At 57.4% G+C, this 16,002-nt stretch overlaps 1 protein-coding gene across 5 annotated transcripts in view; it reads left to right on the plus strand.

Annotated features, from left to right (window-relative positions):
* The window catches only part of DUSP8 (dual specificity phosphatase 8), a 42,539-nt gene extending 27,005 nt beyond the window's left edge, over positions 1-15,534 (plus strand). For 4 of the 5 annotated variants that reach the window (XM_076344206.1, XM_076344204.1, XM_076344207.1 and 1 more), the window contains exons 4-7: positions 11,091-11,257; positions 13,523-13,682; positions 13,891-14,014; positions 14,402-15,534. In XM_076344206.1, the coding sequence (XP_076200321.1) occupies positions 11,091-11,257; positions 13,523-13,682; positions 13,891-14,014; positions 14,402-15,494 (1,544 nt within the window). In that variant the 3' untranslated portion in view covers positions 15,495-15,534. Of the gene's footprint in view, positions 1-3,133; positions 3,485-11,090; positions 11,258-13,522; positions 13,683-13,890; positions 14,015-14,401 lie in introns of those variants that run through there. The other variant, XM_076344210.1, reaches the window with a different exon arrangement.
* The last annotated feature ends 468 nt before the right edge of the window (positions 15,535-16,002 follow it).

Here is a 16,002-nt window from a genome sequence, read left to right on the forward strand (position 1 = left end):
CCACCCTCCACCAGCCCAGGAGATGCCTGGGAGGGTTTCGGCCCCAGCAGGACCGGTGGCTGCATCTCTGTGAGGGGTTAAGCCAGGTCACGTATGTGCAAGCTGATTGTATTCCAGACCTATGCTCTAAACCTCCCTGTTTAGCAACGCTGTCGTCAGACAACTTGTTTTCCCGATTCTATAATTACCCGAGGAGCTTCCCCTCCCCCTCCAGCCGTGTTTTTAACCATTGGACCCAGAAAAGGCGAGTGAAAGGCCGAAGGCAGAGAGGGACGGAGGAGTAGGGGCTTACAGAAGAGCAGCCCTCTGGTTGCCAAGACTTACAAAACCGCCGTGTTATTTCGTTTCTCATTTCTGGAAAGCCAACGGGAGGAAGGCAACTTCCCCAGTAAGAGATCCTAATGGGCAGGAGCCGCTTGCCCAGTTATGGTTTCCTTCCTTTTGAGGAACCTGCCTCCCCTCATCTGCCTCCCCCTTTCCCCGGGCCCCTGACGCACGCTTGCGAAAGGTCAGCGCTGGCAATTATTACAAGGTCCCGGCACGGGGTGGAGAGAGGAACCGCTGGCTGCTGCCCAGCTGGGCTTGTGCCAGGCTATAGGTACCGCTGCAGTGGGTATGTAGGTGCTGAACAGGGGCTTTCTGCTCCCTGCTCTTGTAGGCAGGTTGCATGCTTCTCTCCAACCCATTGCAGCAGGTTTTTTGCTGGTGAGCGCTGTGGCGATGAGAGCGAAGCAGGGCTGGTGAGGCTGGGCATCGCTCCCCAGGTGATGCACCTCTGTCTCCTAAATAGGGGCTGGAGGCAGGATGGGTGACAGCCTGGCCAGGAGGAGCACCTGGGGAAAGGGGCCGAGGGGCAGCAGGCAATACGTGGGATATGTCTCTGTGCTACAGATGTTGCCTTTCATTTCTACTTGCCAGTGCCCCCCAGCATCAGCTCCCAACCCCTACCCTGGTCCTGGCAAAGGGGTGAAGAAGGTGGGGAGGAGGACGCTGCCTGGGGAATGGTGGCTGCGGGTAGCATCTCCATGTGGCTGGACCTCACACTGATGGAGGAAGGGGGTTGCTCGCTTGTCTTTTGCTGAGGGTCAGAGGGACACAGGACACCAGTGAGCCTCCTGCATCAGGGACTGCATGGTGCTGTCGTGCCCGGCTCCCTAGCTGCAGCCCTGAGACGAAAACTAGGTCCAAATGCATCCTGAAGGAACCTGCCAGTACCAAAATAACTTGTACTGAGGGCTCTCACAAGCCTGAGGGAGTCAGGCAACCGGAGGGCAGCAAGGGAAGGCAAATTCATGTATGTGGACCGCTGGGTTGGGGACAGGTTGATGATTGCACTCCCTAATTCACCACGTGCTTCCTGCAACTTCCCCCCTGCTGGTACACAGCAGCCGGCCGGCTGCTGCCCGTGCATGACCTGGTGATGGTTTCCACCCAGCAGAGCCCCAAGCGCAGCCGACAGAGCAGGTTGCAGCCAAATCGCCCGCCAGCGTGGGTAGAGCACCGCTGGCGCAGCAGCAGTGGAGATGGAGGCATCTCCATTACTGGGAGCAATTGGCACTGGCCACCAGCATCATGTGCCCTCCCTCGTAGGGATGGAGGTGGCAAATGTTGGGGACCATGGACCCCCTGGGGAGCTGCTGTGGGAGCCGCTTCCGGAGCGCAGCTCTTGGGGGAAGGCTGCTCCTCTCTTCCAGCCTAGTTGGAGCATGCTTTGAATTTTATCCAACCTCTGACCCACATCTGATAATAATCAAACCATATTTGTTACAACAACAAGGCTCGTTAGGAGGCTGGCTCCACTCAGGGTGGGGGGGAGGGGATAGCACTTAGTTAATGCCAATGACCTCATCTCATGTGATGTCATTCAAAGGAAAAACACTGAAGTCACTCACATATGGCTCAGCCTGGGGTTTTTCAGCCCATAAAGCTTCAGATTTTCAAAGGCACAATACATGCCCCCCCCCTCGCTCCTCCGCTTGCTATAATCCTGAATGACTTTCTGGAGGCCTGGGCTCAGACCAATAAACTCGTAAGGAGCTGTGTGGAGACGTATTAAGGAGTCCCGCGGGTGGGAAGGGGGGGACAAGTAATTCTCTTCCCCAGGACAAATACAAGGAAGAAAATGCATCAACCCCCAACCTGCTTCAGAAGCCATCACTGATGGATAGACCCCAGCGGGACCAGGAAAGCCCTTTCCTACATACCCCCTCTTGCTGGACATTTGCACATGAGAAGGCTTTGGCGGAGGGTGCAGCTCCTCCAGACCACAGTCCTTCTCCACTGGGACTGGGCAGATAACTCCATCGCAGGTGTGAGCAGCCCAGCGCCGGCACCTTTCCCCACCAGCTGTTGGGACTCGTTTGCTTCCAGCTGTTTGAAACCACTCCAGGATGAGCATCCCTCCTGGGTGATGTGACGCTCTCAGTGGAGACATCAAGAGGAAAGATGAGCTGGTGGTTAGGGACCTGCTGTCTGGTCCCCAGCTCTGCCCTGCAGCAGAGAACCCTGGAGAAGTTACTTAATATTTTGTACCTCAGTTTCCCCCTTAGGAAATGGAGATCATGGCATCGCCCTTCCTGGCGCTGGGGTTCAGAGTTAAACATACCCCAGGGGACGCACGTTGGTCCTGCCAGGAGCAGCTGTGGGGAGGGGGCAGGATGGGGCACAGCCATGGGGTGCCTGTCACTGGATGGGGGGCAGCAGGGAGCAGGGATGGAGAGCGGTGCCACATCCCCCTTCGGCATGGGGGTTTGATCACACACCACCCTGGCTGGTGCTGAAATGAGGTGTGGGCATTAGCTTCCTCCCTCCAAGTCCCTGTCCCCAAACTAACTCCGCGGGGCCAAATCCGGCATGGTGCAGCAGTCCATCTCCTGCCGCAGCCACTCACTGTGGGGGACTTTGGGCGGGCGAGAAAATCGCGGTTGTGCCTTTAAGCAGCAAGTGAAGCATATGTCAGGCCCGGCGTTCTCCTGCGTGTCTGTGTGCTGAGTAAGGAATGCGGTTGCATGCCTGACCCGTTAGCTATGAGCGCGCTATGAGCGCGCTATGAGCGCGGCGGTGGATGGATCAGCAGGGCTGTTGCTCATGGGCTGAGCTCATTCAGGCTGGAGTGGGAGCCGCGCACGCAGGGAGTGAGAGGCGAGGAGGAGGGCGGCCGGGGAAAGGGGACTACACCGGGCCCCCCTACCCGGCTCGATTTTTTTATGCTTTTTATTCTTTCAGCCTGAAGGCTGGAGCCGGCGGAGGCTGGCGGTACTCTGCTGCTGCGGGACTTTTTTGTTTTTTTTAGTATTTTGTTTGCCCTCCAGCTGTTGTTTTGCTAAGGCAAGAGGTGCCCCTGCGAGCCGCAGCCCAGCTGCCTGGATGCCTGTGGATGTAATGATTGCTCCCTCCGAGGACCAGTTCTGGACAGACATGCGCGAGGGGCAGATGAAGCTGAAAATAAGGGTGCGGAGGATGAAGGAGAGCAGGGACATGAGAGGTTTGTCAGCCAGCCGGCTCCTTTCCTTCCGATGGGGATGGAGGGGGAAGAGGGGGCTGCTCAGAGCCCTGCTTTGCTCGGGGGACGGAGATTGCCTTTGCTGAGTGGCCGACGGGGAGCGGAGTGCGATGGCTGGTGATACAAAGAGCGCAGGCAGCTCGCGAGCGGGGAGATGGAGGCGAGCGGAGAGCATGCGGAGGGGGAGCCACGGGCAATGTGCGGAAGCGCTTGCGGAGGCAGCTAGCCTGGTCCTGCAGGCAGCAGCAGGAAAGGAGCTGCACGGAGCGGGCAGCTCCTTCAGGCAGGTGAGAGGCTGCTGCAGCGGGCAGGGGCATCTGCAGTGGTCCCCGACATTAGGCAGCTTTCCCATCTGGTGCAGGGTCCGGTGAGGCTGCCTGGCCAGGGGGGACCACTCTGGGGTCCCCTGAACACTTCTCCATCCAGGCAAGCTTGGCAAGGGCGTGGACGGAGCAGAGGAGGAGGAGGAGGGAAGGAGGAAGGCTGCGGGAGCCAGGGCAGGCTCTGCCGCCAGCAACTCTGCTCCCTCGGGTGCTGGTTTGGAGGGGTCACTGAGGCTGTGGGCGTCCGCGCCCCGGGCAAAGGGGAGTGCGTGGTGAGGAAAGGACAAGCGAGGGTGGCGAGGTGTGCAAGGAGCAATCGGCTGAAAGAGCGCTGCGCTGCTGCCCACGCGCACGCAGCTGCCCGACGGAGCCATTTCGCTTTGCTAGCACGGTTGCTGCCTGCCCATCTTCAGGGGGATTTCTTTCAGAAAGGGGGTTTGCAGTGTTTCCACCCCCCAGTGCCAGGGTGAAGGGCAAGCAGAAGAAGGGGATATTAACTGAAGCAGCTTAAAAATATGCCGAGCCTGGAATGACCTAGATTACCAAAGGGTTGAATCAAGAAACTTACCGTCCATCACCACTTAAAATGGGAGCCTGCTAAAAGTGCTTGACAGGTTTTTGTGGCATGAAGCACATAACCCAGTGATGATGTCATTAGTAATAAGTCACTCCTGGAAATGACACATTTTTCTTTACGAAACGAGAACGAGTAAGGCTGGTCCAAAGCAGGCACAGTCACCAGAGGAAAATCAAGTGCAGCAGCTCAGGGAGTGTGTCCCTGGCTGTGTGGGTGGAGGGCTTCCTTTCTGCCGCTTTTCCTTTTTATTAAGGATGTTTTCCGCTCATTTGGGAGAATGGGAGGGGAGGCCGGGGGGGCTGGCACAGGTTGGGAGGCAGCAGGGTGATGTAGCAGCAGATGGACAGAGGTTGTTTGGGGTGACCGTTGGGGAAACGGGGAATTCACATGAATCCATAATAGGGCTGATTCATCAGCTTTCTCATCCCCACTGCTTGGAAAAAAAAAAGGAGCCAGCAGTGGGGTGATGAAATTTGGTGCTGAGTGAAGGGAGGGTGAAACCCGGGCTGGGGGAGAGCACGGGAGCTAGGCAGGGGAACGCAGTGGGGACAGGGGACGTTTCTCTCCAATGCACTGAGATGTGTGGAAGTAAAGGAGCATCAGCCAGGAGAGGGCGAGTTGGCCAGGCTGTGGAGCACCAGGATTTCACCCAGGCCGGTGGAAAGGGCATGCAAGCAAGCAGGCTGCCCACATCGGGCATCGCTGGCAAGGCTGCCTGCACTGGGCATTGTTGGCAGGGCTGGGGAAAAGCAACAGGGGCTGCAGAGCTGAGAGGGAAACAGCAAGGATGGAGGCAGGGGAAAACTCAGAAACATCCCAGGCAGCGGGAAGCACTGACAAAGCCCCGGAGCTTTCCAGAGTGCAGTGAGTAAAGGTGACAGTAAGCAGTGTTTCATCACGCCATCCGGCTTAGCTGCTGGCACCAACAGGCTCCCACCCAGCACGAGAGCGAAGGAGACAGCATTTTGCAAAGAGGGATTTTCCCAGCGGCTCGGGGGGTTGACGTGCAGTGTGCCTGGCCCCTCCGCTTTCCTTCCTTCAATTCAACCTGCCGCAGAGATGCTTGGCCAAACACTCGGGCTCACTGCCCTGCCAAGGCTGAGCACGATGCAGGCGAGGGCTGGGGTTTTGCAGGTCCCCTCAGCTCTCATCATCTCATGCCATGCCTCAATTCAGCAAGGTGGTTTAACACCTGGGGACAGATGTGTCAGGGCACTGGGAGCAGCATGTCCCCAGGGGGCTGGGTGATGGGGAGGGGGCATCCAGGTACCATCCTGGCCATCGAGCTGGCACAGCAGTCAGGGAGCCATGGCGTGGCGGCTGCTCCAGCAGCAGCCGAGGCGCGTGCTCACTTGCATGCCCCGCTGCCCCTCGCCACGTGCCGCCCTGGCAGCGGCTCTCAGCCACCGCAGGCATTTTAATGAGAGCTGGGCAGAGCCCAGCGTCTCTCAGCCCCCTCGGCTGCCGGGAGCTTTAGGGGGGCAGAGGGTCTTCAGCACGAGCACAGGCGCAAAGCCCACTGGTGGGGCCATGGGCTGCCGCAAAAGCTCCAGCACCTGCACGGGGAACTGGTCTCTGAGCAGCTCTGGCAGCTGCTTTTTAACACTCATAGGAGCAATGAGGGTGGGCTATAAACCACCTCTTTAATACGCCCCCCAGGTCTCCTTCCAGTTCCTGGTGTGAGAGCTGGGGGTGAGGAGGTGGGGTGCAGCACAGCAGCTGCTGGCTCAGGGAAGGTTTGCAGCTCTGGCTGTGCCTGTTCCCCTCCTCCTTGTTGCCACAGGCTGACAGCACAGCGGGGTGACATGTCACTTCTTCTTCCCTGTTTCCTGCTGGGGGGCTTTGCGTTGGATGTGCTCCATCGTGCACATGGGAGGCTGGCGAACAGGACATGTCCCTGCTGCTTGGTGTATGCCTCTGGGGAGGCATTTAGGAGACTCATGGGGCTGGGGGTGTTCAAGAGACACATGGCTCTCCTGAAGAGCGGTTTTGGGGTGAGGCAGGTGTCCTGGGCAGCCCTTTCAGTGGGGCGCAGCATCGAGGCCAGAGCTGTTGGGTTGTTTCAAGGGACTCTGAAGGAGGTGAGTCGATGGGGCCAGAGATGAATGGGCAGTCTGCAGCTGTCAGCGAGACATGAGAGAGTGTTCAAGGCCCGTCGTTTCCCTGTCTCCACTTTATGCCTCCAGCCTAAGACAACGGCCTTGGTGCAGGGAGGGACGCAGGGAGCAGCAGGGAGCTGGGATAGCTCTGCTTAATGTGCCCCACACCTCCAGCAGCATCTCCCCTAACGTCCCGTGCAGCTCAACGGATTGTAAATCCCCAAAACTGGGGCTTACCACCAGGAGGAAAACGATGCCACACCACGTCCCTGTCCCTAGCCAGGACTTTGTCACCTTCTGTGTCACCCTCCCTGCACCACCACTGCTGCCCTGCCTTGGCAGAGAGGGGAGCAGGGCAACTTGCAAGTGATAGGTGATGTCTGAGATGTTGTCAGTGTCCCAACCATGAGCTGGATGCCCCCAGAGACCAACTGAAGGTGACAGCCAAGGCAACGGAGGGGTCCCCAGGTGCAGCAGGGTCCCAGGTCAGCAGTCCAACACCTCTCTCCTTCCACCTTCTGATCTCCTTCCATGCCTGTCAGCCCAGCACCAGCACTGGGGCTTTTTGTTCATTTTGGTTATAGCCATCTCATGGTCTTACGCAGCCACTGGTGCAAAGAGAGACTGACAAAGGGGCCCCTCACTGTGCAGTTTGTTGCTCAGGGGGAAAAGTCGCAGGGCTCCCCAAGAGTTGCAGCAGTGCTGGTTCCACAGGGTCTTATTCAAAGGTGCTACTGGCATTTCCCCCCAGGCTGATGGATGGGCTCCAGAAGGATTCCCGGGCTGGCCACCTTCCCTCTGTGGCGTCTGTTCTCCCAACAAATCCAGTTTGACTGGAAGGTTGTCATAGATGTTCAGCTGGAAAATGTGCAGAGGGAAGGGCCTGGCAAAGATGGGGGTAGGGGAGTTGTGGGGGTTTTTTCCCTTCCTCTGTTTGCCGCCAGGGCCATGCAGAGCAGGGCTGGGGGCTAGCCCGGAGGGGTCTATGCAGGGCAGAGCCGGAGGTGGAAGGGAGGGTCAGCACCATGTGAGCGAAGCCCAGGATGGGGGAAGAAATGAGATTTCAGTTGTTGCACTCTTCTGGCACTAAGTGTCTCAGTTTCCCTCTTTCCTCTGGGGGGGGTGACAGCACTCCCCTCCCTCCCGAAAGCTGCCTTTCTCTTCAGCCCCACCTTGAGCTGGACACCGCTAAGGGCTTTTATGTCTCTGGGGGCATTGCTGAATGAACCCCCCAAAGTTGGGGGGTGATTTTCACCCTAGCCCTCCCAGAGACCTGCCTGATGCTGGTTCTTCGCTTCTCCTTCCTCCATCTTCAGCAGGAGCAGTGAAGGCGTGAACCACTTCTGGCCTGGTTCCCTGTGCCCAAACATCCCCCCTCTCCTCCTGGGCCCCACCTCTGCCTCAGGTAATTGCAGGAGGCAGAAAGACACTGTGTTTTCCAAGGAATGGTTTTCAGAGCCCTCAGGAGCACTGGAGCGATGAGCAGCGCACCGGGCCATGTCGCACAGGGATGCTGCCCAGCAAGCCCTCCCCAGGCTCGAGGGGAGCATCAAGAAGAAACCAGAGATCCCCAAGCACCTGCTCCATGTCATACACAAATCCTTCCTGAGCTTAATTCCCCACGTGCCAAAAGAAACAGCGCTCCCAGCACCAGCACTGTGAATAAAAGAGGAAAGACTAGAAAGACCCAGTGCTGCCCTGGCTCCTCACCCCATGGGGCTCTGCTGCTCTCTCCCAGCAAAAGTTGGGATCCGTGGCCCGGGGTATGGAAGGGGGAAAGCCCAGGTATCGGTTGGAGCCCAGCCAGGGACATTCACTGCCTTTGGGATTGTTTTGAAGAGCTGCTTTGCTTTCTAAAAATGAAAGGCATGCTAGAGCAGCCAGCATGGGGTGGGGTGAGCGTCGCTTCAAGGTTGGGATGGCGTTGGGTACCCGGACCCATCTCTAGGGTTTTCCTCAAGCCCGGGCTGCCCTTAGCAGCTGCAAGCACGGGGGAAATGAGGACAGGCGGGATGGGAGCATGCCCAGGCTCCCAGACACAGGGTTGAGGCTTTGCTTGGGACAAGTGGGGTGAGCTGTGGGCATCATTTCAGGTGCCAGCATCCTCCGGTTGCTGGCAGTGTGCCAGGGTAGGCACAGCAGCTGAGCATGCTGCTGCCACTCTCTGCAAACATCCCCACCTGCTTCACAGCCCCCTCTGCCCCTGCCTGGACTTCCCCAGGCAGGGCTGGCAGAGGATCTACTGCCGGGCAAGTGCTGGCAGAGGCAGGCAAGGGGGAGAGAGCGGCGTGCCCTGACCTGCTTTAACTATGAGATCACTCCACGCTCCTGGCTTTTAAAGAGTGATACAAAGCTGTACACAGCCCTGGGCGGCTCTTGACAGGTACGAGTGAGTGTGGAAGGCTGGGGACCTGGGGACCAGAGCACACACTGATCCCCAGGGCTGCGCTTGCATGCACATTGCTCCCCAAAAATGTGCCGGGTTCCTTCGGAAAAATTCCCAAGTTGTTTTGCACAAGTCCAGGGGTCAAATCTGCGCCCCACTGAACCCCATGTGCTGCAGGCTTCCCTGGGGGCAGCTGAAGGAAACCCTTCTCGCAGGGTTTCTGCTTGAGCATCCCCCAGGCATGAGCGGTGTGTGCTCAAGCGCAGGGCAAAGCAGGGAGTTCGCACATGTCCATGCAAGGCTCTGGCTGGTGATTTACGCTCCTTGGCAATGGGGACGCAGCACAGGGATGAGCAGTAACTGGAGCTGCGCTGCACCTGCGCTGGGCCTCCTGCTTTCGCTCTGATTTAATGTCCCAGTTGTGAGGTGATGTCATTTCAGAAGGAGCCAGAGAAAAGGAAGTGCTAGAGAAGATAAGGTGCTTTAACTCTACCCCTCCCGGCTTGGCCAGGTTTTGAAGCTGGGAGCTGTTAGCTGCCAGCCAGGAAAACACAAGAGGTTGGTTGGAGGACACCTTCCTCTTGGGGCAGTGGGAGCTGACACCAGGAGCTGCTGAGCTGGAGGGTGATGGACGACCTTGGATGTCAGGTGGTGTGAGCATGATTTTGTGCGCTGCTCTGCCTTCTCCATCACCTTCATCTCCCAAACGCGTGGGGTGGGTTGTCTGCAGCACCAGTCATGCCCCGCCAGAGCCTGGTGCCACACCAGCAGCCAAGGAGGTGCTCCAGGAGGGTCAGCAGAAATGCTGGCAAGGTGCTGGAGAAGGTAAATTGAGAATGTGCCAAAGCTGCCCTGCTTCCGAAGGGGAGAGAGACTGAATGGAAAAGTCGTTACTAAAGGCTCATTAAAAGGTCTTGTTTAGCTGTGGAGATGGGCCAGGGATTCCCGTGGTGCTGAGTCCAGAGACTTGGACTTTCAGAAGGATGTCATGGGGGCATCCTGGTCCCTCTGACAGTCAGAGGCGGTCAAGCCCCAAAGTCTTCTCTGCCCTTTGGGTGATGTCAAGCTGCATCTGCTCATTCACATGACTAGGGAAACCTCAAGGGAGACTGGTTGCGCTGATAGGACTCAAGGTCCTCTCTGTTGCACCAAGCTGCCGCCCAGATGTCTTCAGCTGGAGGGGAGTGAGGTTGGGCCACCACTAGCCAGACCCGGCTCTATCCCAGAGAACGGGATCGGTGAGCAAGAGCAAATCAGGATCACCAGTGGCCTTACGCAATCGCACAGGACATGCAACAGCACTGGAGGTTTTCCAGCTCCCTGAGCTGCCCACCATGCAGGCAGGGCAACGCTTGCTGCCCTACTCAAGTCAGTGCTCTCACTGCTTGAGCTGGGGACTGGCTTTCAGGCAGGCTTATTCACATTTAGACCATGCTTTTGACCGTGCCAGACACCATGGCGATAGCTCTGGCTGTGAGATGCCACCTACCGCAGCCCCAGCTGGGGGTTTTCTCTCAATATTGGGCTTCGAGATGCTCAAGCTGTGTATGACTGCCCAGCAGCTTGGTGCAGTAAATTGGGCGCTGCTTGCTGTCACATTCAATAAGGTCAGAGCATGAAAAACAGCAATGGCCTGCAGGTACTGATGTGGCGGTCCAGTCCGATGTGGCGGAAATCATGGGCTGGGTGGGGCTGGGCAGAGGGGACATCTCTCAGAAACCACAATGTGTAAGTGTAGCTGTTGCGGCCAGGTTTGGGCTGACCTCCCCAGCCCAGGGAGCTTTGCACCTCGGTGGGCTTGCTTGTCGTCATCCTGCCCTGGCGGGTTTTGCTATCAGAAAGTGACCCTGGTTGTCCTCAGAGTAGTAGGCAGCCAAGAAAAGGACTTTCTCTTCCTGTCATTTGTTTGAATGAAGTTGCGAAGAGCAGACGGGGGTGCAGGATGCCTCACGTATGCGTTAATATCCAGCTGCGGCAGGAAAAATCAGAGCTGGGTCTCCATTCCTTTCTCCATGTGTGTGGCACAGTCATCACAACGTGTCTGCCCTGGTTAGCGATGGCTGGTGGCTTTTTCCTCCTCAAGGCTCTGTTCTCAGCGTTGCAGGTTTATCACCGCTTTGTCCCCAGCCCGGGCCTCAGGGTGCCAGGTGCTGATGGTTTCAGCCTCACTGCTACAAGCTCAATGTCCCCATTTTCTCCGCAGGAGGCTTTGCCACCTTCTCTTCCTGCTTCCCGGGGCTCTGCGAGGGGAAGCCAGCTGCCATCCTGCCAATGAGCATCTCCCAGCCATGCTTGCCCGTGGCCAACGTCGGCCCCACGCGCATCCTGCCGCATCTCTACCTGGGCTCCCAGAAAGACGTCCTAAACAAGGTACGGCCCTGTCAAGGGGACACGTCCACCCTGTCCCATCTGGGACCCCAGCCGTGCAGAGGGGTGAGGGCATTAAGGACTCTTCTCCTGCCCAGTGGGAGGACCACACATGGTCAGTCTGACCCTACCAGGACGCTCAAGGCAGGGAGTGCATAGGCAGAGCCTGGCAGAACTGGGGAGGGTGGTCGCAGGATGAGTCGTCTTATATTGATGAGCTTTGGGGTGGTCAAACTCTTCCCAAGTGCCCGTAGCAAACTCAGGGACAGGAGGAGCATGGCCGGGAAAACACCTGGGTTTGGAGGGGGAGTTACCACAGCTGGAGGGAGACATGGAACAGGAGCCAGCTTTGCACCCACCTGCCTAGCCAGCCAGGCTGCCAGATAACACCAATTTCAGCAATGCTGCGATCCCCTTGGGAGCCAGAGAGAGTGGGAACAAGCTGGGGTATTCAGCCACGACAGCACGAGGACAGGCAGCTCTGGCCAGGAGCAGGGGCTTGTTCAGGAGGCCCAAACATGAGCAAAGTTTTGCTTTGGGGAGAGAGGAGAAAAGAGGGACAGTGCCCTTTTAAAGGTGCTGGAAGGGCTGTGCTATGATGTCATGCCAGGGAAGGAATTTTGTTTAAAGGAAAAATAACTGCGAGAAGAAAGAAAGAGGAATTGCAGTTAAAATGCCACTGGGCGCCTGCCTATCACGGGCAGGAGGGAGCCAGCCAGGCGTCCTCGCCCAGGGCAAGCGAGTGGGGAGAGGGACCACAACACCGGAGGTGGGTTGGAGACAGAAAGGAGGGGGAGAGAAATTATATAGAGGGAATAGAAGGAAATGAAAGAGAAAAATGCCAAGAATGTGAGCCCAGGAGCTGGGCTGGCTCCACTGAGCTGAGGCCAGGCTCTGCAGAGCCTGCTGGGGCTGGGGTGGGCAGGAACTGGCCACTGGAGAGCCAGGGCCGAAATCCTGGTGCGGTCTCCTGAGGAGCCAATGTCAGGCAGCGAAATTGATGGTTCCCTTCCCTCCCCGCCTCCTCAGAGGGTTTTGTTCATCTTTTGGAGCTGTGTTTTCTGCCATCCCCACGATGTGGCCAGAAGATGCTCTATTCATAAGCAGCAGAGCAGGGTCATGGGCGATGCTTCTCTTTTCTAGCACATTGCAAAGGAGAGATCCCACATGGCAGCTCCCTACACACTCTGATGTGTGGAAGGACTCTTTTATCTCCATGTTTTCTCCTCCCATTTAATTCTGGGTCTTCTCTGGAATAGTGCAGACCAGGCACTGAGACCCAGCAGCTGGCACAGATGTTCCCCCATTTTTTATAAGCAACCTGCCCCCAGTTGTACAGGTGATACCTAATCTGATGGGACGGGGAAAGAGACGGGGGTCAGATGAGCCATACATTTGGTGTCAGCACTGCATATAGGTGAAGCTGGCTGTGGCCCTGGGAGGGAAGGAATGGAGGTTGGTGTGGATGCAGCAGTACGCACCCAGCAAGCCAGTTCCCTGGTGGATGGCCCGTGGGTCAAACCTCACGCCCTCATTGCAGTTTTTCATCTGACCCTATTTACCTAAAGTTTCCCTTGTGCCACTGCATTTTATTGAGTCAGAAATATGGGCAGTGATGGTGGCCGTTGAATGGCCAAAGCAGAAAAGTCACAGAAAACAAGTCCAGGTTCACTCCGGTGTCAGAAAGAGGGAAGAGATGGTTCCCCTCACCACCTGTCTATGTCCCAACACAAGAGTGTATGTTCACAGTGAAGAACTGTGAACAACTAACAAGTCTGTGAGAACTCCCAATGTGTTTCTGAGGGATGTGGGAGCAAAGACATGGGTTGACATTGGTTAACACAGGGTGCTACCAATGACTTGCCCCACTCTATTGGTGAGATGCCTCCTCTCTCCCTCAGCTGATACTTTCAAAGCTTTCAGCCAGAGTTTTCACTGATTTTCTTTCTTGTATTTTCCTATTCCTCTCATACTGGGGTTCTTGGGTTTTCCCCTCTGGGACCCCCTTCCAGGTGTCTTTGGTCTTGCTGACTTTTACTTGGACCAAAGTAAAGATCTTCTGAGGTTTAAACCTGTGTCATCTAAATTGACAAAACCTTCTCAGCTGGTCTCTGCTGTCCTACCATCAACTAGGCCAAGGCAGCAGTGGGAGACCCACAGGAGAATATATTGGGATGGGAAACGGCAGGGAGTGCATGGCAAGGCAGATCTTCAGCACTCGGTGCTGGCTGAACTCAGCCAATCATTCGATCACTTCTTTCCCACCAGGACTTGATGACGCAGAACGGGATAAGCTATGTCCTCAATGCCAGCAACTCCTGTCCCAAGCCAGACTTCATCTGTGATAGTCACTTCATGCGCATTCCTGTCAATGACAACTACTGTGAGAAGCTGCTTCCCTGGCTGGACAAGTCCATTGAATTCATTGGTGAGCTTTTGTTAGAATAGTTGCAGACCCTCCAGTTCTCAGCCTTCAAAACCTGAACTCTTCTTCTGTCCTCCATGGTCTTACTCCCAGCAACCCTTGTTCTTTGACACAAAGGGGTTGAAGGTTGGGGAGGGAGGCTAGAGTAATTTTGCTCACCATCTCTGACCGCATCGATGCTTTTCTCTCTGTTTCCTCTACCGTACATCAGACAAGGCCAAGGTGTCCAGCTGCCAAGTGATTGTGCACTGCTTGGCCGGGATCTCCCGGTCGGCCACCATCGCCATCGCCTACATCATGAAGACCATGGGTATGTCGTCAGATGATGCTTACAGGTGAGTTTTCCCCGGAGGGCAGGGAGGAGTTACGCCGGTATGGTTCACTCCAGGGAAGGAAAGCAGGCTGAGCCCAGAAGGAGGGGGTGGGAGCTCCCTTGAAGCTCTGTCTTACCTTGGCTAAGTCCTGGTCAAACCAAACCAAACCAAACCTCCCTTCATAAAGTGCATGCAATGAGGAACGGTTGGGAGCGGTAAAATGGAGAGGGGAGGCAGTCCCAGCTCTACCCCTGGGGCATCCCGAGGCCCCATGGTTTCCCAAGACTCCTTTCTTTGGAGGGTCAGAAGGTCCTGGACGATGCCTCTTCTCCCCAGAGAGGCTGAGAAAGTAGGGGTGACCTGCTGAAGGACCAAGCACCAACTGGGACTGTCTGTGCCTCTCGACAGGTTCGTTAAGGACCGTCGCCCGTCCATCTCACCCAACTTCAACTTCCTGGGCCAGCTCCTGGAGTACGAGAGGAGCCTGAAGCTCCTCAAGGCCCTGAAGTCAAAGGGCGACCGGGGTGAGGTGGATGCCCAGCAGGACCCAGCAGAGACAGCTGACGGTGGCCGGCACCCCCCACCACCTACCTCAGAGAAGACCGAGGAGGTGCCGAGAGGCGCTGGCTTGGCATCCCCGCATGGTGACCCCGAGCGGCAAGGCGTGACCCCAAAGGTCCTGTCGCCCACCACCCTGCAGCAGGGGCTCAACGGCTTGCACCTCTCCTCTGAGCGCATCCAGGACACCAACCGCCTGAAACGCTCCTTCTCCCTGGACATCAAGTCTGCCTACTCCCCCGGCCTACGGCAGGACCCCCCTGGACCCCCTGGACCCGGGGACGCCCCCAAACTCTGCAAGCTAGACAGCCCCTCGGGCCCTGGCGGCCTTGGCCCCTTCTCCCCGGGGGCGGACAGCCCCGACCGGCCAAACGGGCCCGACCTCCTTCTGGAGGCTAAGGTGAGGCAGCGGCGGAAGCACCGGCACCCGGCAGGCTCACCGGCCCATGGGCTCAGCCTCAACGTTGGCGGAGCCTGTGCCACACGCAAGAGCCCCGGCGCCGAGGACGGGCTGCCGCCACGGCTCAGCCAGCCAGCCACCGCTCCTGGCACCACCACCACCACTGCCTGGAGTGGGGTGCACCTGGAATCCCCTGGCACCCCCTCCGGCGAGGCTGGCTGGTACTTTGGCATGGACTCCGGCAGCGCCAGCGGTAGCGGCGGGAGCCTCTTTGCCAGCACCGGCCCATATCCACCACCGTTTGGCTGCAGTGGGGTGGCGGGCGGCTGTGAGATCAGACTGAGGGACAAGGCGCGGGCCGAGCCGCGGGATGGGCGGCACAGCTGGCATGAGGAGGCCGGCGCCGAGAAGCAGTTCAAGCGGAGGAGCTGCCAGATGGAGTTTGAGGAGACCATGTCCGAGAGCAGGACCCGGGAAGAGCTGGGCAAAATCGGCAAACAGTCCAGCTTTTCGGGCAGTATGGAGATCATCGAGGTGTCCTGACACCCCCCCGGGGCACCTGGAGAGCGGGAACAGGGACAGGGCGGGGGGATATTTAAGCTGGGGGGAGAGGGGAGGGGGACGGAAGGGTTGGGGGTTTGTATTTATACCCGCGTGTGCATTTTCGGGAGCGCACGCGCTGAAACTGAAGTGAAGGCAGATGAGTCTTTCCAGAGTCGGGAAACATAACGGCGGATGCTTAGTGTCCCTCCTGCACCCGCCCCGGTCCTTCTCCCCCATCCCCAGGGGGTCCCAGCCTGTAAAATTTGAGTGGGAAGGGGCAGGGGTTGCAATTTTGCCCATGGAGATGGGGCACAGCGCCTGTGGGGGGGACCACAGCCGCCCCTTCCCTGCATCCCGGTGCACTAAGCATGCTCCCCCATGTTTCTCTGGCTAAGTAGCCTAAAAATGCTGCACTGGAGCAGCCCTATACATATATAAATATATATTATATATAATATAAAGAAAAAAAAACCCGAAAACACACACAAAGGAAAAGGTAAATGGTTTT

The sequence above is a fragment of the Aptenodytes patagonicus genome, chromosome 7 (genome assembly GCF_965638725.1).
Source record: "Aptenodytes patagonicus chromosome 7, bAptPat1.pri.cur, whole genome shotgun sequence".
NCBI classification, from domain to species: domain Eukaryota; kingdom Metazoa; phylum Chordata; class Aves; order Sphenisciformes; family Spheniscidae; genus Aptenodytes; species Aptenodytes patagonicus.